At 40.7% G+C, this 25686-nt stretch overlaps 1 protein-coding gene and 1 long non-coding RNA gene across 3 annotated transcripts; one reads left to right on the top strand and one right to left on the bottom strand.

Annotated features, from left to right (window-relative positions):
• Positions 1-3226: 3226 nt before the first annotated feature.
• On the bottom strand, positions 3227-9945 carry LOC120555717. The gene is made up of 5 exons (XR_005638746.1): positions 8279-9945; positions 4613-4670; positions 4467-4530; positions 3903-3998; positions 3227-3544 (listed from the first exon to the last, which is right to left on the bottom strand). It is a non-coding gene; the product is annotated as an uncharacterized LOC120555717 (long non-coding RNA).
• An 815-nt stretch (positions 9946-10760) lies between these two features.
• Positions 10761-25620, top strand: scg3 (secretogranin III). Of its 2 annotated transcripts, none has more exons than XM_039794703.1 (12): positions 10761-11175; positions 12032-12090; positions 12243-12285; positions 12485-12712; positions 13930-14072; positions 14419-14577; positions 14668-14902; positions 15256-15372; positions 20325-20408; positions 21092-21202; positions 22325-22414; positions 24714-25620. In XM_039794703.1, the coding sequence occupies exons 1-12, from the start codon at positions 11073-11075 to the stop codon at positions 24830-24832; spliced, it is 1491 nt and encodes a 496-aa protein (XP_039650637.1). In that variant the 5' UTR covers positions 10761-11072; the 3' UTR covers positions 24833-25620. The 2 variants fall into 2 exon arrangements, with proteins under 2 accessions (XP_039650637.1, XP_039650638.1); XM_039794704.1 differs by having other exon boundaries at positions 10762-11175; positions 12485-12700.
• Positions 25621-25686: the final 66 nt, after the last annotated feature.

The following is a 25686-nucleotide window of genomic DNA, read 5'->3' on the forward strand; positions in this document are numbered from 1 at the left end:
CAAACTAAAATGGCAAATGTTGGTGCCTATTTTTCAACAGCCACCATGACAGAAAATATATGGGTGGATCAGATCTGGAAAATAAGCCACAAATGGTGCATGAAGCTACTACTTTCCCGTCCATTTGACACACATGCCCGACAGGCATACATTTGCCAACACTGATTTTGAAATGAGCAGGAAAATCAGTGATTTGTATTTCTGGTTCATTAGATGCCCTCTGGTCTACTCTGCTCTCCAGTCCAGGAAAATGTATTACTTGCGGCTGGGTGTGACTCCAGCTGAATTATTTTGGCAGCCAGCAGAGAAGAAGTCCCGTTTTATGTCTCCGTCTCCTTGTAGAAACACGAAACAGACAGACCACCCAGCCTTTGAGCCTCCACGTACACTCAACGTACTTGCTGTCAGGCAGGCACACATTAAGTCAGCTATGTAGACTTAGTCTATTTAAATGTTAGTGGACATAAAGAGAAAGGTGGCATTTGTGTCATTAACCATGTACTCAATTTACTTATATTGCCCCTTTGTTTTGTTATTCTCCTGCAGTTGGACAAAATATCCAGTGTGAAGTGTATCAAAAACATAATTCATAATGTAGAGAACTGCAGGAGGAGTATATGCACATATGCACATGTGTGCGAACACACACACACACACATGAATACGTCATGTCCTGGAGTTGACTAAGATTTTAGAAGCTAATTTGTTTTTTGCATTTACAAACAAGTCATGTCTTGGTCAGGGAGTAATTTCTGTCATTATGTAAGATCCGAGTTTCCATCACACCGTAAACCTAATAATCCTTAAAGGTCCAGTGTGTAACGTGTTTAGTTGTTCATCATCAAAATCTGTGTTGCCCGTTCACAAACTTGTCCTTTTTCATGAATATTTACCACCACCATCAATTCCAAGTATTCCTTTTGACTTGAAATTTTACATTTGCATTAGCATGAACTGGGGTAGACGCTTCATATTCATGCGCCATCTTGAAATACGTTAGCCAGTAAGGGACATACAGGACATACTGCTCCGCCTTTCGCGTTTTCACTGTCACATGATAAACTCACATGTGCTGCTAATGGAGGACCACACATATTCAAAATCCAAATTTCAGGAACAGATGTCTTCTTCTTCGCCCAGAAAAAGAAAAAGGATATTGAAAAGAGCAAGAGACCGGCTTTTTGCGAGAGAGTTGATTGCGATATATGATCTCAACTCTAGATGGGAGAAATTCCTACCCATTGGAACTTTAATCATAAAAGGGCAGGTAGACTCACAAGAAACAGATCAAAGCAGCATAGCCCAAGATATATACTGACTTTTGTAGTGTGAATCAAGCGCTTAAAATGTTGGGTACTACAATTCCCATAATGCAACCATCAGTATATTTTCTTTAAAACCCAAAACAATTTAAATATGTCTTTGTTATAAAGCGGTTAATCTCAAACTGGTTCTCAGAAGTGTAGTTGAACAAGACCACACAAACTAAACAAATAATGAATAGATCTTCTCAACGCCAAAGATTGTCAGTTGACTACAACAGCCTGTGGCTTAAAGACCTTCCAAATCTGCCATCCAAAGGATCAGAGGAGAGGAAGAATGAGCAGCATCATCACTTAATGTCAGCTAATGAAAGAGAGGCCCAACTGTTGATAACACGACTGGGAGGTCGCATGTTTGATCCTTTCGAAATGTCCTTGAGAAACAGAGAACTACTGGTTCATTGCTGTAACCTGCCTGAACTTTGTAAAAATAGTACAGCTACTAAAACTGAAAAAATAGGTAATTGCAGACCTGGATTTGGCAGTGTGACAGACAGATGTGCCAGATGTTTTACCCACAATTTAGTTTCATTCAACCAGTGTACATGAAAACGAATAAGAGGACCGAAAGTATTTTGCTTTTTTTGTCTATTTTGTAAATTATTGAGCGTCATTCCTCTTTTAATTCTGTGTAACTTCTCTATCTACTCTGCGTTCTCCACTGTGTTTCAGAGGAAAGCATAGACCTCTAGTGGTGAAGTGACTCATTACACCTGAGTGTGATACTTATGGGCCAGTTGTTCAAAGGTAAGCTGATCGGATTTTGGTTATCGGATTGGATCAAATCTTGAAAATGGGTTGTTCAAAAGGGAAAGAAGGATTCTGAAATCTGATTAGATCACGGAATCCAATCCTAGTTTTAATCTGGATCAAACCTTCAGTTTGTGTTGTTCAAAACTTGTCAGTAGGATTTGGATAACTTTGATCCAAAAAAACAGGATTATCCTGATCCCAACAGGGGGTAGGATTTCAAGGTGGATTCCAGGAAGAAAATATAGTAAAACTTTAAAATTGGTCAAATAATACATTTGTATCATGTAGTGTGTGTATATACTTTTATTTATATTTTGCACTTGTGTAACTGTTGTAACAGATAATTAAGCTATTCAGTATAGTAAAATAAAATAAAAATAAAAATGATCTTGTCCCCATGTCTAAACGAGAAACCGAAAAGAGCAGAAGCACAGATCGTCCTGGCAGAGGAGCTAATCTAGCTGACCAAACTGCAGCAAACTAAAGCCAAACTTCAGATCCGCCTCCTAAAAGCAGGGCTTGGAAATGCTGGTCTCTCCTCCTCAGATGAAGAAGAACCCTGAACGTTCTTTATTTTGTTAACTATTTGACATTTAGCCTTTCGTTTTGTTTTTAAGACATTTTCAAAATATCCACAATATATTTGTTAATGTATATTTGTTTTTATTTGTTGTAACTCAGATGAGGGGTCATAAAAGAAATTATGAATGGAAGTGGATGGTTATGTTATTGTTGTGTTTTGTCTCAAAATAAGAAACCCTTACAGTGACCCCATGTTGGCTCTTCTACCTGTTCTTTACATAGCTGGTAGCCCACATTGTGATATGTTGTCCCGTTTAGAGCATTGGTAATCTAAACAAACTGTGTATATGGATAAGGGTGATCCAGTCCAATGTTGCTTTGAAAAAACGGCATAAAAGTAAGATGGATTACCTGATCCTGGATAGCAAATATTGGGATTTCCAAATCCTGATCATTTTGATCCAGATTAAATGTTTTGAACAACTGGCTATGCTGACAGCTATCAGTCACAAAACCAGTGTAACTTATTATAAATCATATCATATCAAGGTTTATCAAATAGATTTCATTGTCATAGCTGGGTATTTTTCTCTGTCAAAACTGCTGTTCAAATGGAACAAAGAACACACTTCAAATGAGACCTTTTTATATAAACAGACCTGGTGACCACAGACAAAAAAAATGAATTGACATGTCCACACAAAGGGTTGTTTGAACCGTATAACCACATGATATCTTGGAAAACACTGAACAAATAAAGTGTCCTCTGCATGGTGTTTGAAAAAGGCTGCAAAAGGATAACAAATCAAAAGCTTCCCTGCTCCAGAAGTTCACCGCTCCAGTCTTTGAAGTCCTACAAACAGTTTGCCTTTGGGTCTGATATGAAGAGGGAATTCATTTCCTTCCATATCTTCCTTGTTCTCTGGAGACTGCCTGTTTAGACCTTCCTAAAAGTCAAAGGGCATTCACAAACAACAGCAAAAGACAAATAAATACCATGTCAACAGTGCACAACGTACATCAAAATGAGTCCCCCAGGTTTCTCTCTGAAGCGGGCCCTAAGCAGGAGGATCACACAAATTCTAGCAAGACTCTCATGAGTTCATTCCGATAGCCTATAGGAAATTTGTCTGCGACAGTGGAATCGCTTAAAACGTCATTTGTAATGACCATTTGAGTAAGGTCGGCATAAGCTGCTAAATAAACATAGAGCTCATTCTAAATCCCAAATCTGTCCAATTTTCAAATGCCATAAAAAATGATTACACAGTCAGACGAAATCACATATATGACAAATGTTTTCACCTGGCAATCGTCTTCACAGTTGTAGTGTGTAGGTGATCACTGTGCGTTCAGCAGTGGTGCTCTCTGCTCGTTGATCCCTCTGAACCTGTACCTTAGCTAATTGATGCAAAAATTGCAAAACACGTCATGTTGGATTAGCCTCACATTCGGTTACCGATAAGGTTGGGCAAATTTAAACTGCTTAGCCAACGTTAATGCCAGTCTAGTTTACCATGAGCTAATATTTAATAATATCAGTGATAACTTTAAAGGACAATTCCGGCACAAGTGGTTAATAAAAGATGTGTACCCACTCGATCGTTCTCTGGGACATGTTTTCATGCTAATTGAATGTGTTTGTAGCTTGAAAGAAGCTAGCACGGACCGCTGATTAGCTTACAACGCTAGAATTCAGGGCACAGGGAAAGTAAAAACAGATCACTATTTTGTACCACTAAAAAGGCTCAAAATATCACCAAACTTCAACGGTAGCATAATGAGGGTCCTTAAATGTTAACCAAAGTATTGAGAACTCTGTAAGTGTATAGACAGTTTATTGAAAGGACAGATTATAAAGACACTCACGTTCATGTTTACACGCGGCTGCCGTCTTGAAAACCAGTCATGACTTACAGCTGGTGATGCAAAACTAAAATCAAAAGCAATTTGCTCAATATATCTGAAATAATCGCACCGATGTAAAACATAACTTGGCTAGTGTAGCTACTTACTCAGTGGATAACTGTCCATCTGGTCCATCCGGTCTGGGTCGCTGTCTCCAATTTATTTCTGGGACATAGAAAAAAGTTTCAAGTACAGCCCTGTTTATCAGAGAGGGGACATCTTCAGACTGTACATCGCAACAGGTCCCACTCCGTGCAACACAGACACTCTGTTCGGTGGCCATAGCTTCACGATGTCCGCAGGTACACCACCAGTTTCTTGAAGTACAAGGCTGTGTTGCGGCATTGTACCTTAGCATCTTACATACATTCTGTGCCATACTGGGACAGAGAGGCTGAGTGGACTGGTTATACTGGGACAGAGAGGCTGAGAGGACTGGTTATACTGGGACAGAGAGGCTGAGTGGACTGGTTATATGGAGACAGAGAGGCTGAGTGGACTGGTTATACTGGGACAGAGAGGCTGAGTGGACTGGTTATACTGAGACAGAGAGGCTGAGTGGACTGGTTATACTGGGACAGAGAGGCTGAGTGGACTGGTTATACGGAGACAGAGAGGCTGAGAGGACTGGGTATACTGGGACAGAGAGGCTGAGTGGACTGATTATACTGGGACAGAGAGGCTGAGTGGACTGGTCATACTGGGACAGAGAGGCTGAGTGGACTGGTTATACTGGGACAGAGAGGCTGAGTGGACTGGTTATACTGAGACAGAGAGGCTGAGTGGACTGGTTATACTGAGACAGAGAGGCTGAGTGGACTGGTTATACTGGGACAGAGAGGCTGAGTGGACTGGTTATACGGAGACAGAGAGGCTGAGAGGACTGGGTATACTGGGACAGAGAGGCTGAGTGGACTGATTATACTGGGACAGAGAGGCTGAGTGGACTGGTCATACTGGGACAGAGAGGCTGAGTGGACTGGTTATACGGAGACAGAGAGACTGATTGGACTGGTTATACTGGGACAGAGAGGCTGAGTGGACTGGTTATACTGGGACAGAAAGGCTGAGTGGACTGGCTATACGGGGACAAAGAGACTGAGTGGACTGGTTATACTGGGACAGAGAGGCTGAGTGGACTGGTTATACTGGGACAGAGAGGCTGAGTGGACTGGTTATACTGGGACAGAAAGGCTGAGTGGACTGGTTATACGGAGACGGAGAGGCTGAGAGGACTGGTTATACTGGGAAGAGAGGCTGAGTGGACTGGTTATACGGAGACAGAGAGACTGATTGGACTGGTTATACTGGGACAGAGAGGCTGAGTGGACTGGTTATACTGGGACAGAAAGGCTGAGTGGACTGGCTATACGGGGACAAAGAGACTGAGTGGACTGGTTATACTGGGACAGAGAGGCTGAGTGGACTGGTTATACTGGGACAGAGAGGCTGAGTGGACTGGTTATACTGGGACAGAAAGGCTGAGTGGACTGGTTATACGGGGACGGAGAGGCTGAGAGGACTGGTTATACTGGGAAGAGAGGCTGAGTGGACTGGTTATACGGGGAAGAGAGGCTGAGAGGACTGGTTATACGGAGACAGAGAGGGTGAGAGGACTGGTTATACTGGGAAGAGAGGCTGAGTGGACTGGTTATACGGAGACAGAGAGGCTGAGAGGACTGGTTATACTGGGAAGAGAGGCTGAGTGGACTGGTTATACTGGGAAGAGAGGCTGAGTGGACTGGTTATACGGAGACAGAGAGGCTGAGAGGACTGGTTATACTGGGAAGAGAGGCTGAGTGGACTGGTTATACGGAGACAGAGAGGCTGAGAGGACTGGTTATACTGGGAAGAGAGGCTGAGTGGACTGGTTATACTGGGATAGGACAGGATATTTTGCTTAGAGAAGGAATGAGCTGAGAAGTTGAACCTGGAGCAGATTAAGGAGGACTTCACGGTGCATGAGGCTCACAGAATGATTTACAGACAACAACAAACTTACTGATAAATGTAACTCTTTATCCAGACGAGAACGTCAACAACCACTGCGTTGCCAAGGTAGCGTGGTGTCCTTTGCTTTAATATGTGTGGAGTTTATATTGTTTATACGGCTCCATGTTGTCTGCCTTGGTGATGTTAAATTCTTCTGTTGATTCCATAATAAGTGTCACATTATTTAATTTATGTAGCCTAATTAGGCTTGTCCATAGCTTTTTAATGTATTTATTGTTGGTTATTTTTGCTTAAATGTCTGAGTTGTATCTCTTTTCTGGTTAGTTCCAGTAAGGCTATACTGGGGAAGGCAGTGATAATTAATAATCAGTTGTTGGTGTGGACATAAGTGGTCATGTTGGTTCATGTTGTTCCACTAGTGTGTACAAGTAAATGTAATGCAGTAATTCATACTCAGAGTAATTTTTTTGAACTTTTAGTTAAGTACATTTTTATATATAAATAATTAAGTACTTTTACTTTTACTGAAGTAAAATGTATTTTAAGCAACAGTACTTTTACTTAAGTACAATATTCTAGTACTCTTTCCATTCCTGATGATACATGCATGTACACCGAAAGCCTAATTTCAGCACAAACTGTGGTATATTCAGTGAACACATGGTGGCAGTATATTCACTATATACCACAGACTTGATCTGGGAATAATCATCAGCCTATACATGCATAATTTTGTTGATGAAAATTAGGTCTGTGCCTAAAAATATGCTCCAACAGCAGTAGTTTACATAAAATACCGTGAAATTATGACACCATGAATTTAAATAATGAGCATAAAACTAAAATGGTATGTAACAATGTCACTTATACACAAGAGTAAAACTAATTAAACTTGACTGAGACTGCAGGCAAAATCTGTTTGTTTTTTTTTGGGGGGGGGGGGCCAAGTGACCAGGTCAGACTTCTTCAGAATTAGTGTGAACACTCAAATCTTGCCCAGATCAGATGTTTTCAAATCAGATTTAGACCACTTCCATATGTGGTCCTGAATCAGACCCAGGTCGGATTTTTTTCAATGCGGCCGCAGTGTGAACAACCAAGGCAGATTTGATGTGACTTTTAAGTCAATCTACATCGACATTTGTCACAATTATGCGCCGGCAGGAGTTAGCCCTAGACACAGACAGTACAATTAAAAACTTGACTAGGCCTACAAAATGGAGAACAGTGATGGAGTAAGTCAGTGGAGGGAGAGTGGGGTGTTAGACCTAATTAGTGTATGCTCATTAATGTTATGGCTGCCATTACACAAACATTTTGAAATAAAAGCGAAAATGCTTACTTCCTTCATAACCTCCCTAACTTTAGTGCAACAGCATACTGTGTCTGATGTCATTGTTATTCTTCTTTTGCGCATGCGGGTCAGTTCGAAACAGTTCACATTGGAATCTGGTATAGGCCACATTTTAATGTATGGCATTAAGACTTGCGGTGTGAACGTAGATGACTGAGTTTACATTTTGGCATTTTGGCATGGTGCTTCTGGAGGAAAAATTTAACAGAGGAGTGAGTGTAATTACAGCTACTACACACAAGATGTCAGTAGTGTAGTATATTATGTAGTATAGTATAGCACATGGTAACAGACTGAACTAAGACTGACAGAAAAGATCAAATATGACGGATTGGTAGTAATTATAGTGAAAAAAATATAGTATGTAAAGCTGAGGACAACGAGCCCATCCGTTTTGGTGATTATCACTGCTTTGGATGATGATGACATGATATTCCTTGGAGGTGGTTTTGGTGTTCTTACTTACTGGACTGAGAATCTGATAGGTCTTTCTCTTGGCAGTGCTTCTGTTCTTAGACTGCTGAGGCAGGCAGAGGACAGGAAGTACATCCCACAGGAGGTGGCATCCATCCAACATCCCATCCTGCACTGCACAGGACAAAGTGATAGGGCAGAATTAGTTCTACAATCTTAAAGCTTCTGCACTAAGTCAGCAAAATGGCCCTTTTTGAAGAAAATATATATATATAAATATTTAAAGATAATGATGAGGATGATTATGATACAGTGAATATTTTTAATGTGTGTGGAAATAATATTGAAAATAAAGACCTGTGTACTCAGGCAGAGGTGCGCACACAGCAGGTGTTTTCACTCATGTTGCCTGATTAGATCTCTTCTCTGGACTGTGTGGGTGTGTACAAACTGAGCTAAACCGACTTCACCCTTACTGTCCTTTTAGTTTTGCACAGCTTCAACCTGACTGGAGGTCTAATTAGCCCGAGCAATGCGAGGGGCCTTCTGTATGGCATAGGCCTTTTTCATGGTAGGAAAAGCTGGGGTGTAACTAATAAGATCTCAGGGTCCTGGTATTGTGCATGCTGCTTCAATAGAATGGGGCCATCTGTAAAGTTGTTGGTAAAACCTGTGACCCTATGACAATGTGTGTGCTGTAAAAAAAAGGACTATTGCATTATATTATATGGTATAACTTGGCATCATCATGTTGTATTGCATTCTATTGAATGTACCTAAAAGCAAGCTCAACAGTAACAGATAGGACACACACACACACACACACACACACACACACACACACACACACACACATTCTCTCACACACACACACACACACACACACACACACACACACACACACACACCACTAATGGCATACAGCCAGCCAACAATGATACTAGATCTTCACAGGGTGAAGGCTAACACACCTTCACTCCTACATACTGTGTGGGGAAAAGAACAACTGACAGCATTAAATCATAGGTACAGTACATGTACTCTGCTCAGTGGTGGAAGAAGTAGGCTACTCAGATCCATAAGATTACTTGAGTAAAAGTGGAAACACCATAGTCTAAAAATTCACCATTGCAAGTAAAAGCACTGAAATGTTACTTAAGTAAAAGTATAGAGGTATTATCAAAGAAACGTGCTTAACGTATCAAAAGTAAAATGACTCATCATGCAAAATGGCTCCTTTCAAAGGTATTTAAATGTTATAGAGTAAAAAGTACCTCTGAAATGTAAAGGGAAATTTAAATTAGTATTTAATGGAAAGAAAAGTACAAGTATATCAACAGTTTACTATTTGAGTACAGTTGAGTACATGTGCGTCCTACACTGACTCTGCTAATAACAGGAACATTATTAAAGTTAATCTCAGTTTACTTATTGTCATAATGACAAACACCAATAAATGTATAATGTGATGTGAAATGACTCCTCTGAGAAGAATCGTCCAATCACTGTCCAGGATGCGTTTTAATCTCCGACATAAACCAGAAGGATTAACAGTCGCATCATCCAAATCACATGCCCTGATGCTAATTGAGGACTTGCTTGTTGCATTCAGCCTTTTTTCCATAATGACTTCTGATTTTACCTTTGACGTGTTTTATCGAACATGATCTCCCATTTGAAGACATTTATATTGCTGTCATAAGTGCAGTATCTTCAGTTTGGAGAAGAAGGACTAAGATATTATTCTTCTCTCCTTTTGCTAAAGTCTGATACAAGTACTGGGAAATTAAACCACTTAGTTTTGTTGGGAGCCTCACTTCGGTAACTGAACAGGCCACTGGAAACTGAACCTAATAACACCTGAATCACCCATAGGACACGTAAGCTTGCATCTAATCAGCATTACCCTGATCTTACGAAAGCAAAGCGGCCATAACACTGGCCGAATATATCTTCCCCTTTGTGTACGTGTCTAATTGTTTGCCGTTTTAATAACGGTTGCTATTGACTGGGCAGTGGAAGATCTACAACCATGACGCAGGTTGTGTTTTGTGTGACGCACGAAATGGGCGGATTTTCTGCTCAAACGCTGCGAAAAATGTCCAACTCAGCATTCTGTTCACTGTCCTGCACACTTAGCAATGTCATGGGTTAACGATTAAGCAAATTATTTACCATAGGCCTACACGTTGCGTATTTCCAAAGCAAAGCAGTCTCATTTGTCTCTTAGGATTTTCTGAATATTTTGAATAATGGATAAAAATGTTCACCCCACTATTATATTTCAACATATGAATCTTATAATAATTATACTTTTAAAATATTTTGCCACTAGAAATAAGTGAAGCTATGTTGTTCCCCCTGATCCACAATGGAAACAATACTATTTTCTATTTCCCACCAGCTGAAATGTCTCGGATAATGGACACTTTTTGCAGTGTTCACCTCCTCCTCTTCTGTAAAGACCGATGGGGGCAGGTCTTGTTTTAGTGGGCTCTATTACTGGCTTGGCAGGTGATGTTGTAGCTCACACGGGGCTTGAAGAGCCTCCCTGCTTATCCGGTTATAATTATATAGAGGTGACCTGGTTTCAGCACCGCGACTCGTCAACAGCTCCAGTGCTCAGCGGAGATTTGGCCAGCCCCTTCACAACCGGTGCGTCTCACTACAGAGCCGGTACTCCAGGGCGCAGCCTCCGCGCCAGTTTCAGCACCAGCGGCCGGCCGGAGCACAGCGGAGCTGTCCACACATTCAGCACTTAGCTTCTGGAGGAGGGAACCAGACACACACACAGACAGCAAGATAAGCCAGGATATATCTATCTTCCTGGGACAGCTTATTTCAGAATGGCGTCAAAATACGTTGGCCTTTTCGTCCTTTTCCAGCTTCTAGCCCTGAATGTAATGAGCCAGATATCTGCCTTCCCCACGCCGACAGCCTCAACGGATGGTGAGTTGACGATCGCCTCTATCCGTGTGATAGTAACGTAGGCTATTGTAGTAGTCTTGTACTATAAAGCATTGTTCAGTAGGCTATTTAATAATGTGGACGTGTTATTGAAAACTGTAACTGCAGGCGGTCAGTGATAACAAAGGAGGTTTTACAAACACAAAGTGTAAAGGGTCATAACTCTCTATTCAGCACGCATGGTGCCTGGAATTAAAACAGAGAAAATACTACAAGGATACCATAAACTCATTACTCATCATCTATGCCTTAATCAGCTTTAAAGAAACACAGGAATATCTGCAGAGAAACTAAATTTGACAATAACACGTTGTACACTTTGTACAGTACACGTACGGGCATTTAAAGAGATGTTATTGGAATTTCTTTGCAATTTCTGTTCATCTTTGTATATGTTTCATAATTTTTGCCTCAGGAACTCCATTGTTTTATTCATTTATAAATCTATTGACTAATAAGATATAGAGAAAAGTAGTGCCTTTAAAGTTCAGCTCCAGCTCCGCAGTGACTGGCGGTGTTTTGAACGACGCCTGGTCGCATGATATCTTATGGCCGCTTGTGGTCTATTTTCGCTGCAGTTTAATCTTTTGTTTGATAATCCGATTACGCGCTGCCTCTGCGGTGAGTTGGGAAAGCAGAAACGATCACATAACTTTGATAGATGCAAAGTTATTAAAATGACAAGGAAAAAAATCTGAAGTATATCTTATATATTTGTTAAAAAGCATATTTATCAATGTGCCATTTACAATTGTAACCTAGATAATCAGAGTTTTATTATTAATAATAAAGTCTGCTTTGACTCACCAGTTTAGTTATTACATGCATTTTTTTTCAGTTGCAGATAAAACTGTGTACAATAGACAGTTGACAGAAGAAAGGCCAATACAAGATCAGGTAAGCTCTCTTTCTCCCTGACTCATAGCCAATTTTCTCATCCAATATCCGGCCAAATGGACTTTATGGTCACTTGTCAATCTAGGTATTAACCCAGTAAACAGTATTAATCAGAGCTTACATCCTTACATCCATGTTCATCATTTCCACAGATTGCTGAGGCGGACAGCGTGAAGGCTGCAGTACAGTCAGCTGGTAAGAGGAAACCTTCTTGCCAATCAATCAATGACTTTATTTCCGCCTGCTGGGATCTTGTTGCAGCACTTCCAGTAAAACAGGCTTCATCTGCACTGAGAAATAACAACTATTAAGAACCACATTAATGTGAGAGGAGTTCATCTTTACCACTTGTATTGCTCCAGTCTGATCATTTCGTCTCTCTGCTGCCTTTCAGGGGGCAAGCGTCCCACTGCCTCCAAGGACGCGGAGTCAGAGCAGGACCTTGATGACTTCACCGTGCTGAAGTCACTGGCTGATGGCCAGAAATCAAAGGAGACCACCGAGCTGCCACTCAAGAAGGAGGGCCAGTACGTTCCAGATGAATCAGACTCGACCAAGAGCCGGCGTCTCACTGAGGACTACGACTCCACCAAGAGTGGGATGGACTATGGCAAGTACCAGGGTACGCGCACCTGTCACCATGCACCTTGTCCTGGCATTGTTTGTAAAGGTTCAGTGGGTTAGCTGCCAAACCTTTGCACCCATTGCCAAGGGAAGGCGTCACGCCGCGTGCTTCTCTCTTTCACTGGCAGGCCACCTGGCAGACATTTTAAGAAAGGGAAGGCAGAGAAAACAAGTGCATGTGATGGAGATGATCAGAGTCAGCTAGAAAGAGTCAAAGACAGAACACGTGCTGTATCAAAGCTTATGCTGGACTACTGTACCAGCTTCTTCTCTTCACAGGACACCTTTTCCCAGAGACACCACTGATACCATTCATTTTGAATTCAAAATTCAGTAAGTCACTCAAAATCCAATCATTTGCTGATATCTACATAGATTTTGAGTCTCAATAGATTTCGTCAGCTCAGCACACATTTCACTGTATACGCGTGCAATTTGATATCCTGTCCAATTATCAGCATAAAGCAAAGTCTCTGAGGTGAGGTGACTCAGACACAAAGCGCTGAGTGCTACACTTCATCAGTTCATGTGGTCGGCCCAGCAATGACAAGCAGCTCGCCAGGTTACACTACATCTAAATTTGGCAAGCGCTGTCTGGATGTCATTTTCTTATTTGCTGGGGTGAGACAGAAATAGGCCCTGCAGTTTGAAGTTAAAATACATCACTGATGATTCAATCCGCCAATACGGACAAAAGTATTCCTCCACTGCGTATTTTTATTGTGCGTGGTTGTTGGTAAGCAGCAGGGACTGTTATGTAAGAGTCCAGCTCTAACAATTGCACTTTTCTTACTCAGTAATGGGGATATAGATATGTTGAATATAAGGACAGGAGAGGGAAAATAATTTATTACTGAAAAATCTTTTTTTCCACCTAATGAGAGAGAGAGAGACTTAACTTCTAGGTCAAGGATTTACATTTTAGAGAGACAGGGAAGAAGTAGGACAGACGTAAGGAGTAAAGTAGAGAGTAGAGAAGGGAGAGAACAAGCTTTAATGAAATCTACAAATCTTGTGTTGTTTTGATTGTTACAAATGGAGAACAGTTGACAAAATATTCAGGAATATTGTCAGTATGATGTAACTCGAAAAGTATATTCAGTCAAATAGATGAAGAATTAAAGCAGAAACACCTGCTTTATACCCGCACACAGCTGATAGGCGTGTTAAGAAAGTTACAAATGATAACGTATGTATTGTATTGTCTCCTCTCAGATGAAACAGAAAGTTTCCGTCAGGTCGACGGCACTTCACTGACAGCAGAAGACATTGTCCAGAAGATCGCAAACAAGATCTACGAGGAGGACGACAGAGGGGTGTTCGACAGGATTGTCTCAAAACTGCTCAAACTGGGGCTGGTAGGTTGTGAGATTGTATGCCATTTGATTTGACACAGCGTGTAGCATGACATTTACTCAACAGGAAATTTCTCTCTCTGTGCTCCCTGTTCCCCCGGGAGAGGAAGAGATTTGTGAATTGTCCTTAGCCTTGCTTGGCTGTAAATTACTTTTTTGACACTCAATAAGTAGTTTGGAGGTCTCCAAATTGCTCCCTGAGATGGTTCTCTCAGTGACAGTGATCAATATGTGATACAAAGAGGTTTATAGTCAGTACAGTACATGCTGTTCTATTCTCTTCCACACCTTACCACACATTTGTTATTGCACGCAATTGTTCTCAGTCTTTCTCTTTATCCATCTGTAGATCACAGACAGTCAGGCAGACACTCTGGAGTACCAGGTGGCCGAGGCTCTCCAGGATCTCATCACCAAAAACGCCAAGAACAACGAGATTGAGGACGTTGAGAGCAACGAACAAGAAACCAGGGGAGAGCAGGAAGACCAGGGCTCAGACACTAACAAGGTAAAAGCTTGTAAGGAAGTGGTAGTGATGATTATGATAACAGTAAGGACGACAACATTGACAACAACAAAAAAACTCTGGGTTTTCCAGGACAAGTGGGAGCCACCCAGTCGGCGCTACAACAAAGACGAGGACGACGATGAAGAAAATGATGATGAGATTGAGGATGAGGTGGACAGGGATGCAGAAGAAGAAGGGGGTGACACAGCGACCACAACCTGGGACAAAGATGCTGAGGAGGGCAACGAGGTGAGACCCGAAGACGGGCTCCAGGACCTGCAGTACTTCCCCAACTTCTACCGTCTGCTCAGCAGCCTCGACTCAGGTAAAAACACAAACACACCCCGGGGTCGCTGTGCCATTTCAGATCAGAATCACAAAAATCATTTCTTCACAGCATCCTTCATCCAAAGATAGAAGTTCCCCAGATCAGAGCTGTTGTTGTCATGGCGATATTGTTCTGAAGGAGTCATTGATTGTTTTGTTTCCCCGCACATCTTCTTAGGAAATGCGGATGAAACACACACACACACACACACATGCACATAACAAATTATTCATAATCCCATCGTCATGACCCCCACTGCCAAACACCATGTGGTCACATTAACACCATGGTAACCAGTTGCCATTAACAGATCATTGATGTTAGATGTGTCCTCTGGTTTGCTGTTGCAGATCAAGACACTCAGGAGAGAGAGACATTGATCACCATCATGAAGACGCTGATTGACTTTGTGAAGATGATGGTGAAGTACGGCACCATCACGCCCGAGGAAGGAGTGTCCTATCTGGGTAAGAAATAACACAATACCAGCGCTGTTTATTGATCTAGTCTGGTACACACAGTGCCAGAATGTGAGGCGTAGAATCAATAATAAGGGCCCCAGACATTGAAGACCTCGCTCGTTTATGGTAAATCAGTCCTTCCAGAAAAAGGTTTTTTTGTGTTTTTGTGATTGTTGCAGGCAAAAATCCTTGATTATGCTGCACGTTTTCTTAAAAAATGCAATGGAATATGCGGGATATTTATGCAATTTTATGCGATGAAATTGTGGGAACTTGCAAAAATTGCGGGAACTTGATGAAAAAGAGAAAAGAAAGTGATTCCCCCAACACCCTGCTTTTTTTTTTTTTTTACTTTATTTCAAAAAATAGTTTACAGATATTCAGTCATCGCAATACATAAACAAATAAGATACAAAAATATATTCAAATAATATAATATGAAAGTAAAAATAAAAGTAATAGTCTAAACAGAGGGAAATAAAAGATACAAAAGAGACAGACTTTCAAAAATCGTTAATAATATAGACAGCAGGAGCACTTAAACAAAAAAATTTCAGATAGTATCAGATATTGAGAGACTCAAAGTACATGTCAAATTCAACCTCCAACGCCCTGCTTTTCGATGAAGTTCACATCGCGTAATTACGTCACTTCATAACGTTCCCATGGCAACGGGAAAATGGCTGCTCTTGTGTGAAGTAAACGCAACATTTTTCAACTTTCTGCTAAGATATATGTGACTTTTTTACAACGAAAATGCGGGGATTATGAAATCATGCAAGCCCCGCATATTTTGAGCGGAAATCGGCAATTTATGCGGCGAAAGTGCGGCGTATTTGAAAAAATGTGGCCCCCGCATAAATATGCGGACTTTGGCTGATTATGCATTGAATTATGTGATCGCACAATCGCGTTTTTCTGGAGGGACTGGTAAATAATATTGTATATACGTAAGGCAGGGTGATCATTTGATGATATTGTATCGTTAGTGTGACAGCTCATTAACCTTGGAGATAGCAGTTTAAGGTCCAGGGAAAATGTCCCATTAAAGCTAGTACTGATATTTCTTTAATTAAATTATTTACATCCAACCATGTCATGATTATGTGATCACATAATGTTATTGTTTTACAAAATGATGTTATGTAATGATTCCTAGCAAATGTTAAAGCCATAGTGAGTAGTTTCTGTCTCCCCCAGAAGGAATTCTAATGGTGTTTTTCCATTACATGGTACCTGCTCAACTCGCCTCGACTCAACGCACTGTGCGTCCGTTTTCCATTGCAAATTTTAGTACCGCCTCAGCGTGGCTGGTCGCCATAGCGGCGCCGCAGTAAACTGCCGTGACCTAACGCGACACACACACACAGAACGTCCAAGGTGTGTTGCTGTTGCCACAGCCAGAAGACACATTTTGTTTCAAATGAAGCTGGAGGCAGCAATAAAAAACACAGCTGGCTAAACTATTTAAAAATGGCGGGTTTGTTCAGGACACCCCCCTCTGTTGCTTTCACGTCACCTTTTGGTATCGCCTCAGCTCGCTTGGTACTAAAAAAAGTACCTGTTAGCAGGTACCGGGTACTTTTTTTCGTAATGGAAAACCAAAAAAGGCGAGTAGATTCGAGGCGAGTCGAGCAGGTACCACGTAATGGAAAAGCGCCATAAGTAGCCTAATGACAACAAAACTGTCGGCGCGTCCACATGATGCAAGCCGTCCGTGATCGCGCTTCACCCCCACCCCTCCTCCTCCACGCAGTTGCTAGTAGCCAAGGAAGACACGGAGGATTATAAAAACATGATGGACTCTTCAGAAGAGGATATTATCTTCGCTCGATTTTCTGCGTGCACAAGACGCCGGACGACACCATTTTCTGAACACAGCCATACTGAGAAATACAGAGAGAGTTTTGTGGAGCTGATAGTCTTAATTAGCTTTGTATCAACTAATTTCTCATTTAGTAATGGCTTGAATATAACGGGGATTCATTAATATAAAAAAGTTACGCACTAAAGCTTTAACTAAACTAACAAAAAGGGGGGTTTTGTTTTACACTTGCAAAATGTTTTTCTGATGTAATGCATAAACCAGAACACAAAACAATCTTATTTTGTTTGAGTTTGCATACATTTGCTGTATTACGTTATACTTAATAATAGTTATAATAATATGATATAGATTCCAACTATGTTGAACAGCCGTATGTAGGCTTACATGTGGATGAAAGGTTTAACATCTAAGTATCCGTCCATTGCTTAGCTGACTAATGCACATGCATTTCTCTGTCTCTGTGTGTTATATATGTGTTTTTTTCCTCGTATTCTATGTGTGTTCACCCGAGCTAATGTTCCCTATCAGCCGGTGCAGTGGAGTGTAAAGCCTGCACAGACAGATTAGTGTCAGGGGCACCCTATGTAACCAGGCTAGTTTTTCTGGCTGGCCATCACATCAGTAGCCAGTGGATAGGTCAGTCACCTGTAAGGGACAGCTGTCATCTCTCTGTGTGAGCCTCAGGAAACCCAAGACCCAACATCTCTCTCTCTCTCTCTCTCTCTCTCTCTCTCTCTCTCCCTCTCCCTCGCTCTGTTCAAATTACATAAAAGATGATGGGCTCTTTCATACATGGGAGAGGGTTTAGTTGTGCTTTAAAATCAGCTCGGCAGACGTGGTTCCATTTAGAGCAGCAAGATTATTGTCATTATCGCTTAATGTGTCAATTATTTTCCAATCCAATGTTGAAATTGTGAAAAATGCCCATCATATGTTTCCAGAGCCCTATGTGATGACTTCAAATTGCTTGTTTTTTTCAATCCAACAAACCAAAACGGAAAGAAATTCAATTTACAGTGATGTAACACACTGAAAAGAAGCCAGTCCTCACATTGGAGAAGATAAGAACAAATAATGTTTGGCATTTTTGTTTGATTAATGACTTTAACGATTAATCAAAAACTATTGAACAATCAATTTCTTAACTAGTGTTTTACCACTAGACTTAACACAGATTGGAAATGTGATTTGTAGCTAAACAGAAAAGGTTTACAATGTCTTACTCTAAGACCTGCGATCAAGTATTATGACTAAAGCTGACCCTATGTAGGGTGTAGAAAGGATTAATCAATACTCATTCAGATGACCCTTATACAGCTTGGTGTCTCTTACAGCGGGATAACAAATGACCACTGTTGGCGTTAAACACCAGAACAAAACAGGCATATACCATTGCAAAAGATGTGGGTTTCCTAGGCAACGCCCCCTGGCTTCATGTGGTCATGAAGAGATAATAGGATGGAATTCCGCCATTACCTAGCAACGAGTTAATGCCCCCCTTCCCAACTTCCACCCCCAACTCGCTGTAATGCTCTGATGAGTCACCCAGGTACACAACTGAATACACACAGGGCTGTCAATCAACGCTAATCGGCTGATACAGGCCCCATGATAGATAGAGAAAGAGAAATGTAGATGAAGAGAGTGTGTGTGTGTGTGTGTGTGTGTGTGTGTGTGTGTGTGTGTGTGTGTGTGTGTGTGTGTGTGTGTGTGTGTGTGTGTGTGTTTGTGCGTGTGGGCAGAGGGAGAGGGTGAAATAATAGGCTTCCACTGTGCTACAGGAATACACAGAACGTGCAAGTGAGATGCTCAGATAATAAGAAATAAAAGGAGGCTGCAGAGGACGCAGATGAGAAAGGAAATTGTGTTTCTCCTTGATGCTCAGTCACGGTGCTGAAATCAAGCTTCCTTGTTTCTCTTATCTCTTTATTGTCCTTTTGTCCTAACATCCAGATATCTAATATCCTGTCACCATGCAAAACTCCCTTAATATCTGGACCCAATGCAGAAAAAAAACAGTTCCTCTGCTCTAACTTGTAATCAAATGTTCTCCTCTTTTTTTGACTTTTTCACAGAAGTGTGCTTAAAGTAAATTATCAAAATTTCCAATTTCCAAAAGATATGTTATAATGCAGAATATATATCACCCAGTTGAAGACGTGCTTCTTAGAAACTCGGGTCACATTTTACTTTAAGTCCCCATATTTAGCATTTATAAGCCCTAGTGTACAAATTGAATAAATGGTTTCAAACAATAATGTAGTTGTAAGCAGATATAAGTGTCCTGTGAGATAAGGGAGACTGGTGTATGAACAGATAATCAATGATAATATAGTAAAAGTTGTATTTATATAAAAATATGTCTTTATAGGAGAATTTACTGAAACATATTGAACATTAATAAACACTTATCCTTATAGCTGCCTACAACTACCTTATAGCGTGTGATAATCCACGTGTTAATGTTGAAATAGTGCTTACAAATGCTAAATAGGGGGACTTAAAGTGAAGTGTTTCAGGAATATGATATAGTAGATGAAATTTTAGCTGAACTTTGGGATGTGGTGTATCTACAGAACATCTGCTCCCTCTATTTTTTAACATAATGTTGTTAATCCAGAGAGGATCAGTTAACACTTAACTTCAGTATCTTTGAACCTTATGATCTGTTTGTGTCATTCCCTGGCTGATCTGGGGTCTTTTATATTTTCTAATCTTGTTGTGAAAGCGTAACCCACTGTTATATTAGTGGTAACACCCAGATTACAATTTCACTAAATCCCAAAATAAATGTTGTTTTTAGATTAATTGTGGATAAATTATCCCTGTGACGTCTGTACTTAAACTATATTTTCTTTTCCAATATTCAGTCTACTCCATAACTAAATTATTGAATATGACAGTGGAAAAGAACAAGGTTTTTTTCATCGCTGTCGTCATACTCCTGAATGTACTTTTCATTAATTACATGAAACCCTTTTCTAATCATAATCACTCTCTTAGTCACACAGGAACAGCGTGGGACTTTCAAACAGTTAAGAGGTATTCAATTGTTGACCGTAGAGTGAACAGACGTCACGGTGCTGATCAAATCTAAAGTAAACGTTTGGCCTGTTTCATCCACCTGCAGAGAACCTGGACGCTATGATAGCCATGCAGACCAAGAACAAGCTGGGCAAGGCTCTCGGGCCTCCTGACTTCACTGGACCCAACGGTAAACAAGTTATTCTCCAAACACGTCACATCAGTGAAATCACATCATTTTATTTGATGTGGTCGGATGTAATTAGTAGCTTATGTTAGGCTCTGTAGAGCTCCATAGACCTAGAAGAATGTGGTTCAAAGCCAGGATGAAACTTAGATATACTGTAGGTTTTAGGGGGTTAAATTTACCTTTAATGGAATAGTTTGGCATTTGGGGAAATATGCTTATTTGCTTTCTGGCAGAGAGTTAAATGAGAAGGTCAATAGCACTTTTGAATCTGTCTGTTAATTATACAGCCAGTTAGCTTTGCTTAATGATGGAAAAAGAGGGGGAAACAGCTAGCCTCACTCAGTCAGAAGATAACAAAATCCGCCTACCAGCACCTATAAAGCTCAACAAAATACACCTCATTGTATCTTGTTTATTTAATCTTTACAATAACGTAAATGTACAGGGGAGTCTCCAGGAAGTCACTCCTCACATCCCTCCATAAAACGGCAGTTTGTCATTATTACATTTCAGTTTTCAGTTAAAAGCAAACAATAATCAACATGTTAATTAGTCTCCGCCAGAAAGTGAACAATATTTTGATATAATAATAACATGTTTCCCAAAACGTTAAACTGCTGCTTTAAGTATCTTTACCAGCAACCGAGCAACACCGAGCTCCATGTACTGTTTCTTTGCTGTAGGAAAAAACTTGGATGAGGATGACAACACGAAGGCTGAGGCCGCCAAGATGCAGAAGGAGTATGAGAACCTGAAAGACTCAACCAAGGAGGAGCAGCCATCAACTGAGACCAGTCAGTCCACTAGCCAATCCTGATGACCAGATGAAACATGAATAGCTTTTTGTTTAGTGATTTGATGATTTGCTAAAATAAGTTGATAACATTTTGCCATTTTGCCCCTCACCAATTTATGAACTATGTGCCTTGTAAAACTTGTTTTATTTGCATTATGATTTTCATTGTTTTGTTTTGTGTCAAATGTCCCAAATAAATGCAGAATTCTCAAATAGAGTTCACATAAGTTCAATGAAGCAAAACATTGTCTTCACTCTACCTTAGTGAAAGGTCTGCAAAATGAGTTTGAATGTAATGTCCGAGACCATTTCCGACCTTTTGTTTTCACTCAGCAGGGCTGACAGGAAGTAAACAGCACTGTGTAGTCCAGGCCAATCATTAAGTCCCTGCTTGTCCCTGAACTAGGCCAGTCCGATAACACTCACAGGAAAGCTGGTCACAGCTGCCGTTATTATCTGTCCCTGTACACTGTAGCCTACTGTACCCGCTCATCAGCCTAATCCACACAAACACACACGCAGAAATGCATAAAAAAGACAAACAAACAAAACATGGAGCAGGATTGCCACCAGGAAATTTGTTTCAGAACAAAATGACGTACAGTAAATCCTGAGCAATGTCAACTAAACTCTGGGTTATCTGTATGTAAACAGGCTGTACCGAGTGGCATAATATGATATTCATGGAAAAACTAGGGGCATGCGTTATAATCCAAATTTAATTTGTGGGTTGGCAATAGTCTGATCTTGATTGGTGGTTAATATCAACTTACATCTCAAACTGTAGATATCATACACTTGCTGTAGCTACCACTTTTACACAATAAAAAAGGAAAAAGAGCGTGTCTTACTGCTAGTTTAATATGAAAGTAAAATCCTGGCTGTCAGTGTGCTCCCATTGCTACAGACATTTCAAAGTTAAAGCATAAAGTCTTGCTTTAGGGAAATTTTGTGGTTTAAATAATTGATAAGTTAGCACTATCTTACAATTTGGTGTCCCAAGGCACTTCTGAGTGAATGTTCTGAAGTAGTGAAGGGAAATTCACTTATTTTTTTTATTTTTTAATACATTAAAGAGGAAGATTTTCATGTCCCCTTTTCTTTATTTTCTCCTTACCAGATCAGCCCGGAAAGTCAGAGACCTATCTGGAGGCCATCAGGAAGAACATTGAGTGGTTGAAGAAACACAACAAAGAAGAAGGCAAAGGGGGTAAGACACACTCACTTACTAGAAGATTTCTATTTTTTAATAGTCGGTCTAAACTGCTCTACCTTCCCCAATCTATGCTGAGTTTTTAAGAGCCAGACCAAGAAAACATCCTCATTTGCCAACCCTCGTCTCCTCACTAAACTATGGTGGGTCACACAGACAGTTCTGAGGCGACGCACTGAAGAACAGACATTTTGAAGCGTCTTTTGTTAGCCTCAATTTGCAATTAAAATGAGTGTGGGATACCAGGATAGATGCTTCACTCCAGTCCAGATCTCATGAATATGGATCATTCTTGATGAGTCTGTCCTAATTACTCGTGATGCAGCCTTCTTGTTCAGAGACAAAGGTCTATTCATTTATTCCATCCTACCTGTTCCTCAACTTTTATGTTGTGTGTGTGTGTGCGTGTGTGTGTATGTATATTGAACCTGGTTCATAATTAGCACTTTAATCACAACAACACAAAAAAGCTATGAAAAGACCATCACGTCTTAGTCATCAGTGCTCGTGTCTCTAGATTTGTAGTGTTGGTGAGTGTGAATTTATATTTACTGCCTTACTCTTAACTGTCAGTGTTCATAAAGTGCCAGCGTGTGACCAAGAAACTGAACCAGTCTGCAGGAGAAGCCTGCTGTTGAGGAAAATCAATGCCCAGTGCTGCTTAATTAAGCAGCAGAGAATGAAATGTTAATGAGTTTTCACTATTCAGGCCATCCGTCCACTGTTGATCATCTCAGCAGGACATCTCAGACATAAAAAAAAAAAAAATCTTGCTCAGTGAGATTTATATTTACTGCTAATATTCAGTAGCCTGATCTAATCTGTGCCAATCAATTTTGTTGTTTATTCAGCCACTAGTGAGTTAATAAAAAAAAAAGAGAAGAAGTTTGGCCTAGATTCTTGTGAGCATCTTAAACCAAAAAAAAAGGGCTGACACCGAGCGTATAGAGCTGCACAGTCCGGAGCAGAGAGGCCCAAGCAGCAGGGAAGTTTTGTTTGGTGCTCATCTCCGACCTGGCTTTATATAGGACACTTCATTAGCATTCTGGTGTGTGGAGTGGTTGTCTGGGGCAACAGGGGGGGCCCTGCCCCTCCCCGCCTGCCTGTCAGTGATCTGGGCAGAGGACACAGACAGACAGATAATGGTGTCAGAACACACACTGAGTCAAAATGTACCCCCCCCCCCCAAAATCACCCAATATTCTGGTAGTTGGACTGGAATTCAGAACTGCTTTCTAAATATCACCTCATCCTTGTTCTCTCTATATTTCTCTCTTCGGAGAAAGTACAGCTGGAGGAGAACAAAAGCCCTTTCAACCAAAAAGCAGTGTCATAGTAACAGAGTGGGCGACAGGCCACTTAATATGTTTACTCTGCCAGAAGCACCCATTTGGACAATCTCAGAGGAGGCTCTGTGTGCGTTCAATTGTACGCATGTGTGTGCGCTTTATATGTGTGTGTGTGTGTGTGTGTATGGCGACCTACACACTACACAGATTAGCCATAGGAGCAGATGGACGTAGATGGACGTCATCCTGGTTTTGGCAGTGCGAGAAGCGGCGCCGTCTTTCGGTTAATCCTTTACACACGTCATGTTTGTCATCTGCAAAGCAACTGTATCTTGAGGCAATGCAATAAGTTGCTGCTGTTAGAAATGTCATTAGGACGCTGTTGTGTGACTTCTTGGCTGTCCTCTGTCCTTCTGCCCACCCTCCCCCCTTTAATCAGAGTCAGGTCGAGCAGGGAGAAGTGGTGCAGCAACAGCTGTTTGCTTGCTCTCTGAAACTCGTTTGTTACTGTGATGGATAATACAGAGTTAGGCTGTGTTCCTTTCTAAATATAGCCACATCCAGCTGGGGCCTTATGGTGCTTTGTTAAATGACAATGTCCCGTCAACAGCAAGGTGAATACAAATGGTGCTTAAAAGAAAATCTTTTTAAAGGTGTATCAAGCTTTTTTAGTATTTGAGGGAACCTGATTTGTTGGAATTACTACCTGAAACTGATTCAAATTCATTGAAAAGTGGCTTTTTTTTTCTTTTTTACTCAATTCAATCTTTTGGCCGTCTTATTATGTATGTGGTATCTTCTTAACCCCCCGACAAACATGCTAACTCTGACCTTAATCCTCATTGATAAGGAACTACAGTACCAGATTATGGTATGTTTGGGTGTGCCGTCTTAAGAGGTTTTAATGTCTGATCTACCTTGCTAACCACCATGGCCTTGTGATCTTCCTCTTTGATTCTCAGATTATAAACCCATCCTGTGTTTTGTCTTTCTTTCTTTCTTTCCAGATTATGACCTGTCCAAGCTGAAGGACTTCATGGACCAGCAGGTTGACTCCTACATTGAGAAGGGCATCATCGCCAAGGATGAAGGAGACACCATCAAGAGGATCTACAGCAGCCTGTAACGCCATCCCCCATCCCCCATCCTCCCACCAACCTCTGGCCTAAAACACAGGACTGAATCCGACATTAACATCTCAAACAAAACCCTGACTACGTAGTTATTTCCCATGGCATGGTAAAATATATACTGTGTATTCAAAATTACCTGCTTAGAGGAACTTGTTTACCCTCTCAGACATTCCTAAAATGTATCAAGAGAAGGATTTAATAATACTATCAACAAAACAGTAAAAGGAATCTTTACAGCTATACCTGATTAGATTTGCACGCCAAGATCACGGAGTATTAATTACTAGAATATTATTGAAAGAGAAATCAAAGTATTTTATGTAACCAACTCACACATTCAACTAAATGCTACCATTTACCCCAACCTGACTCCTGTGGGAAATGAATGTTATGAGAGTATGATGCTGTAGCTTTGTCAGCAACTACTGTTTCCAATACATTTCTTTTGCAAAAAAATGCACATATATCAAATCATACTCATTCTATGTAACCTGTCTTAGCCTATTATATTTCTTTTTCCAGTGTATGTAAGATCTTTAAGTATTCCTGCTTTTTATTTTACCAAAAATATATTGTATCGTGTATCGTGTCAGTGCCCTCCGTACTCACATTATGTTCTGCTGTAATTCTTCTGGGGCCCACTAGGGGGCCATGTTTGTATCGTCAATTCTCTCTGCATGTCTCTGTGAGTTCAACATGTCCATCTATGTAGAGACTCAAGATAAGTATTTTTAAATGTAAATATTTGTGATTTTTTCCTAAAGTTCAAAAGCAATTAAAACATTGCCTTTTCTTTATATTTGTACTTAAATGTGACAATGAACTGGGAGAAAAAACACCAATAACC

This window comes from Perca fluviatilis, chromosome 3 (genome assembly GCF_010015445.1).
Source record: "Perca fluviatilis chromosome 3, GENO_Pfluv_1.0, whole genome shotgun sequence".
NCBI lineage: Eukaryota > Metazoa > Chordata > Actinopteri > Perciformes > Percidae > Perca > Perca fluviatilis.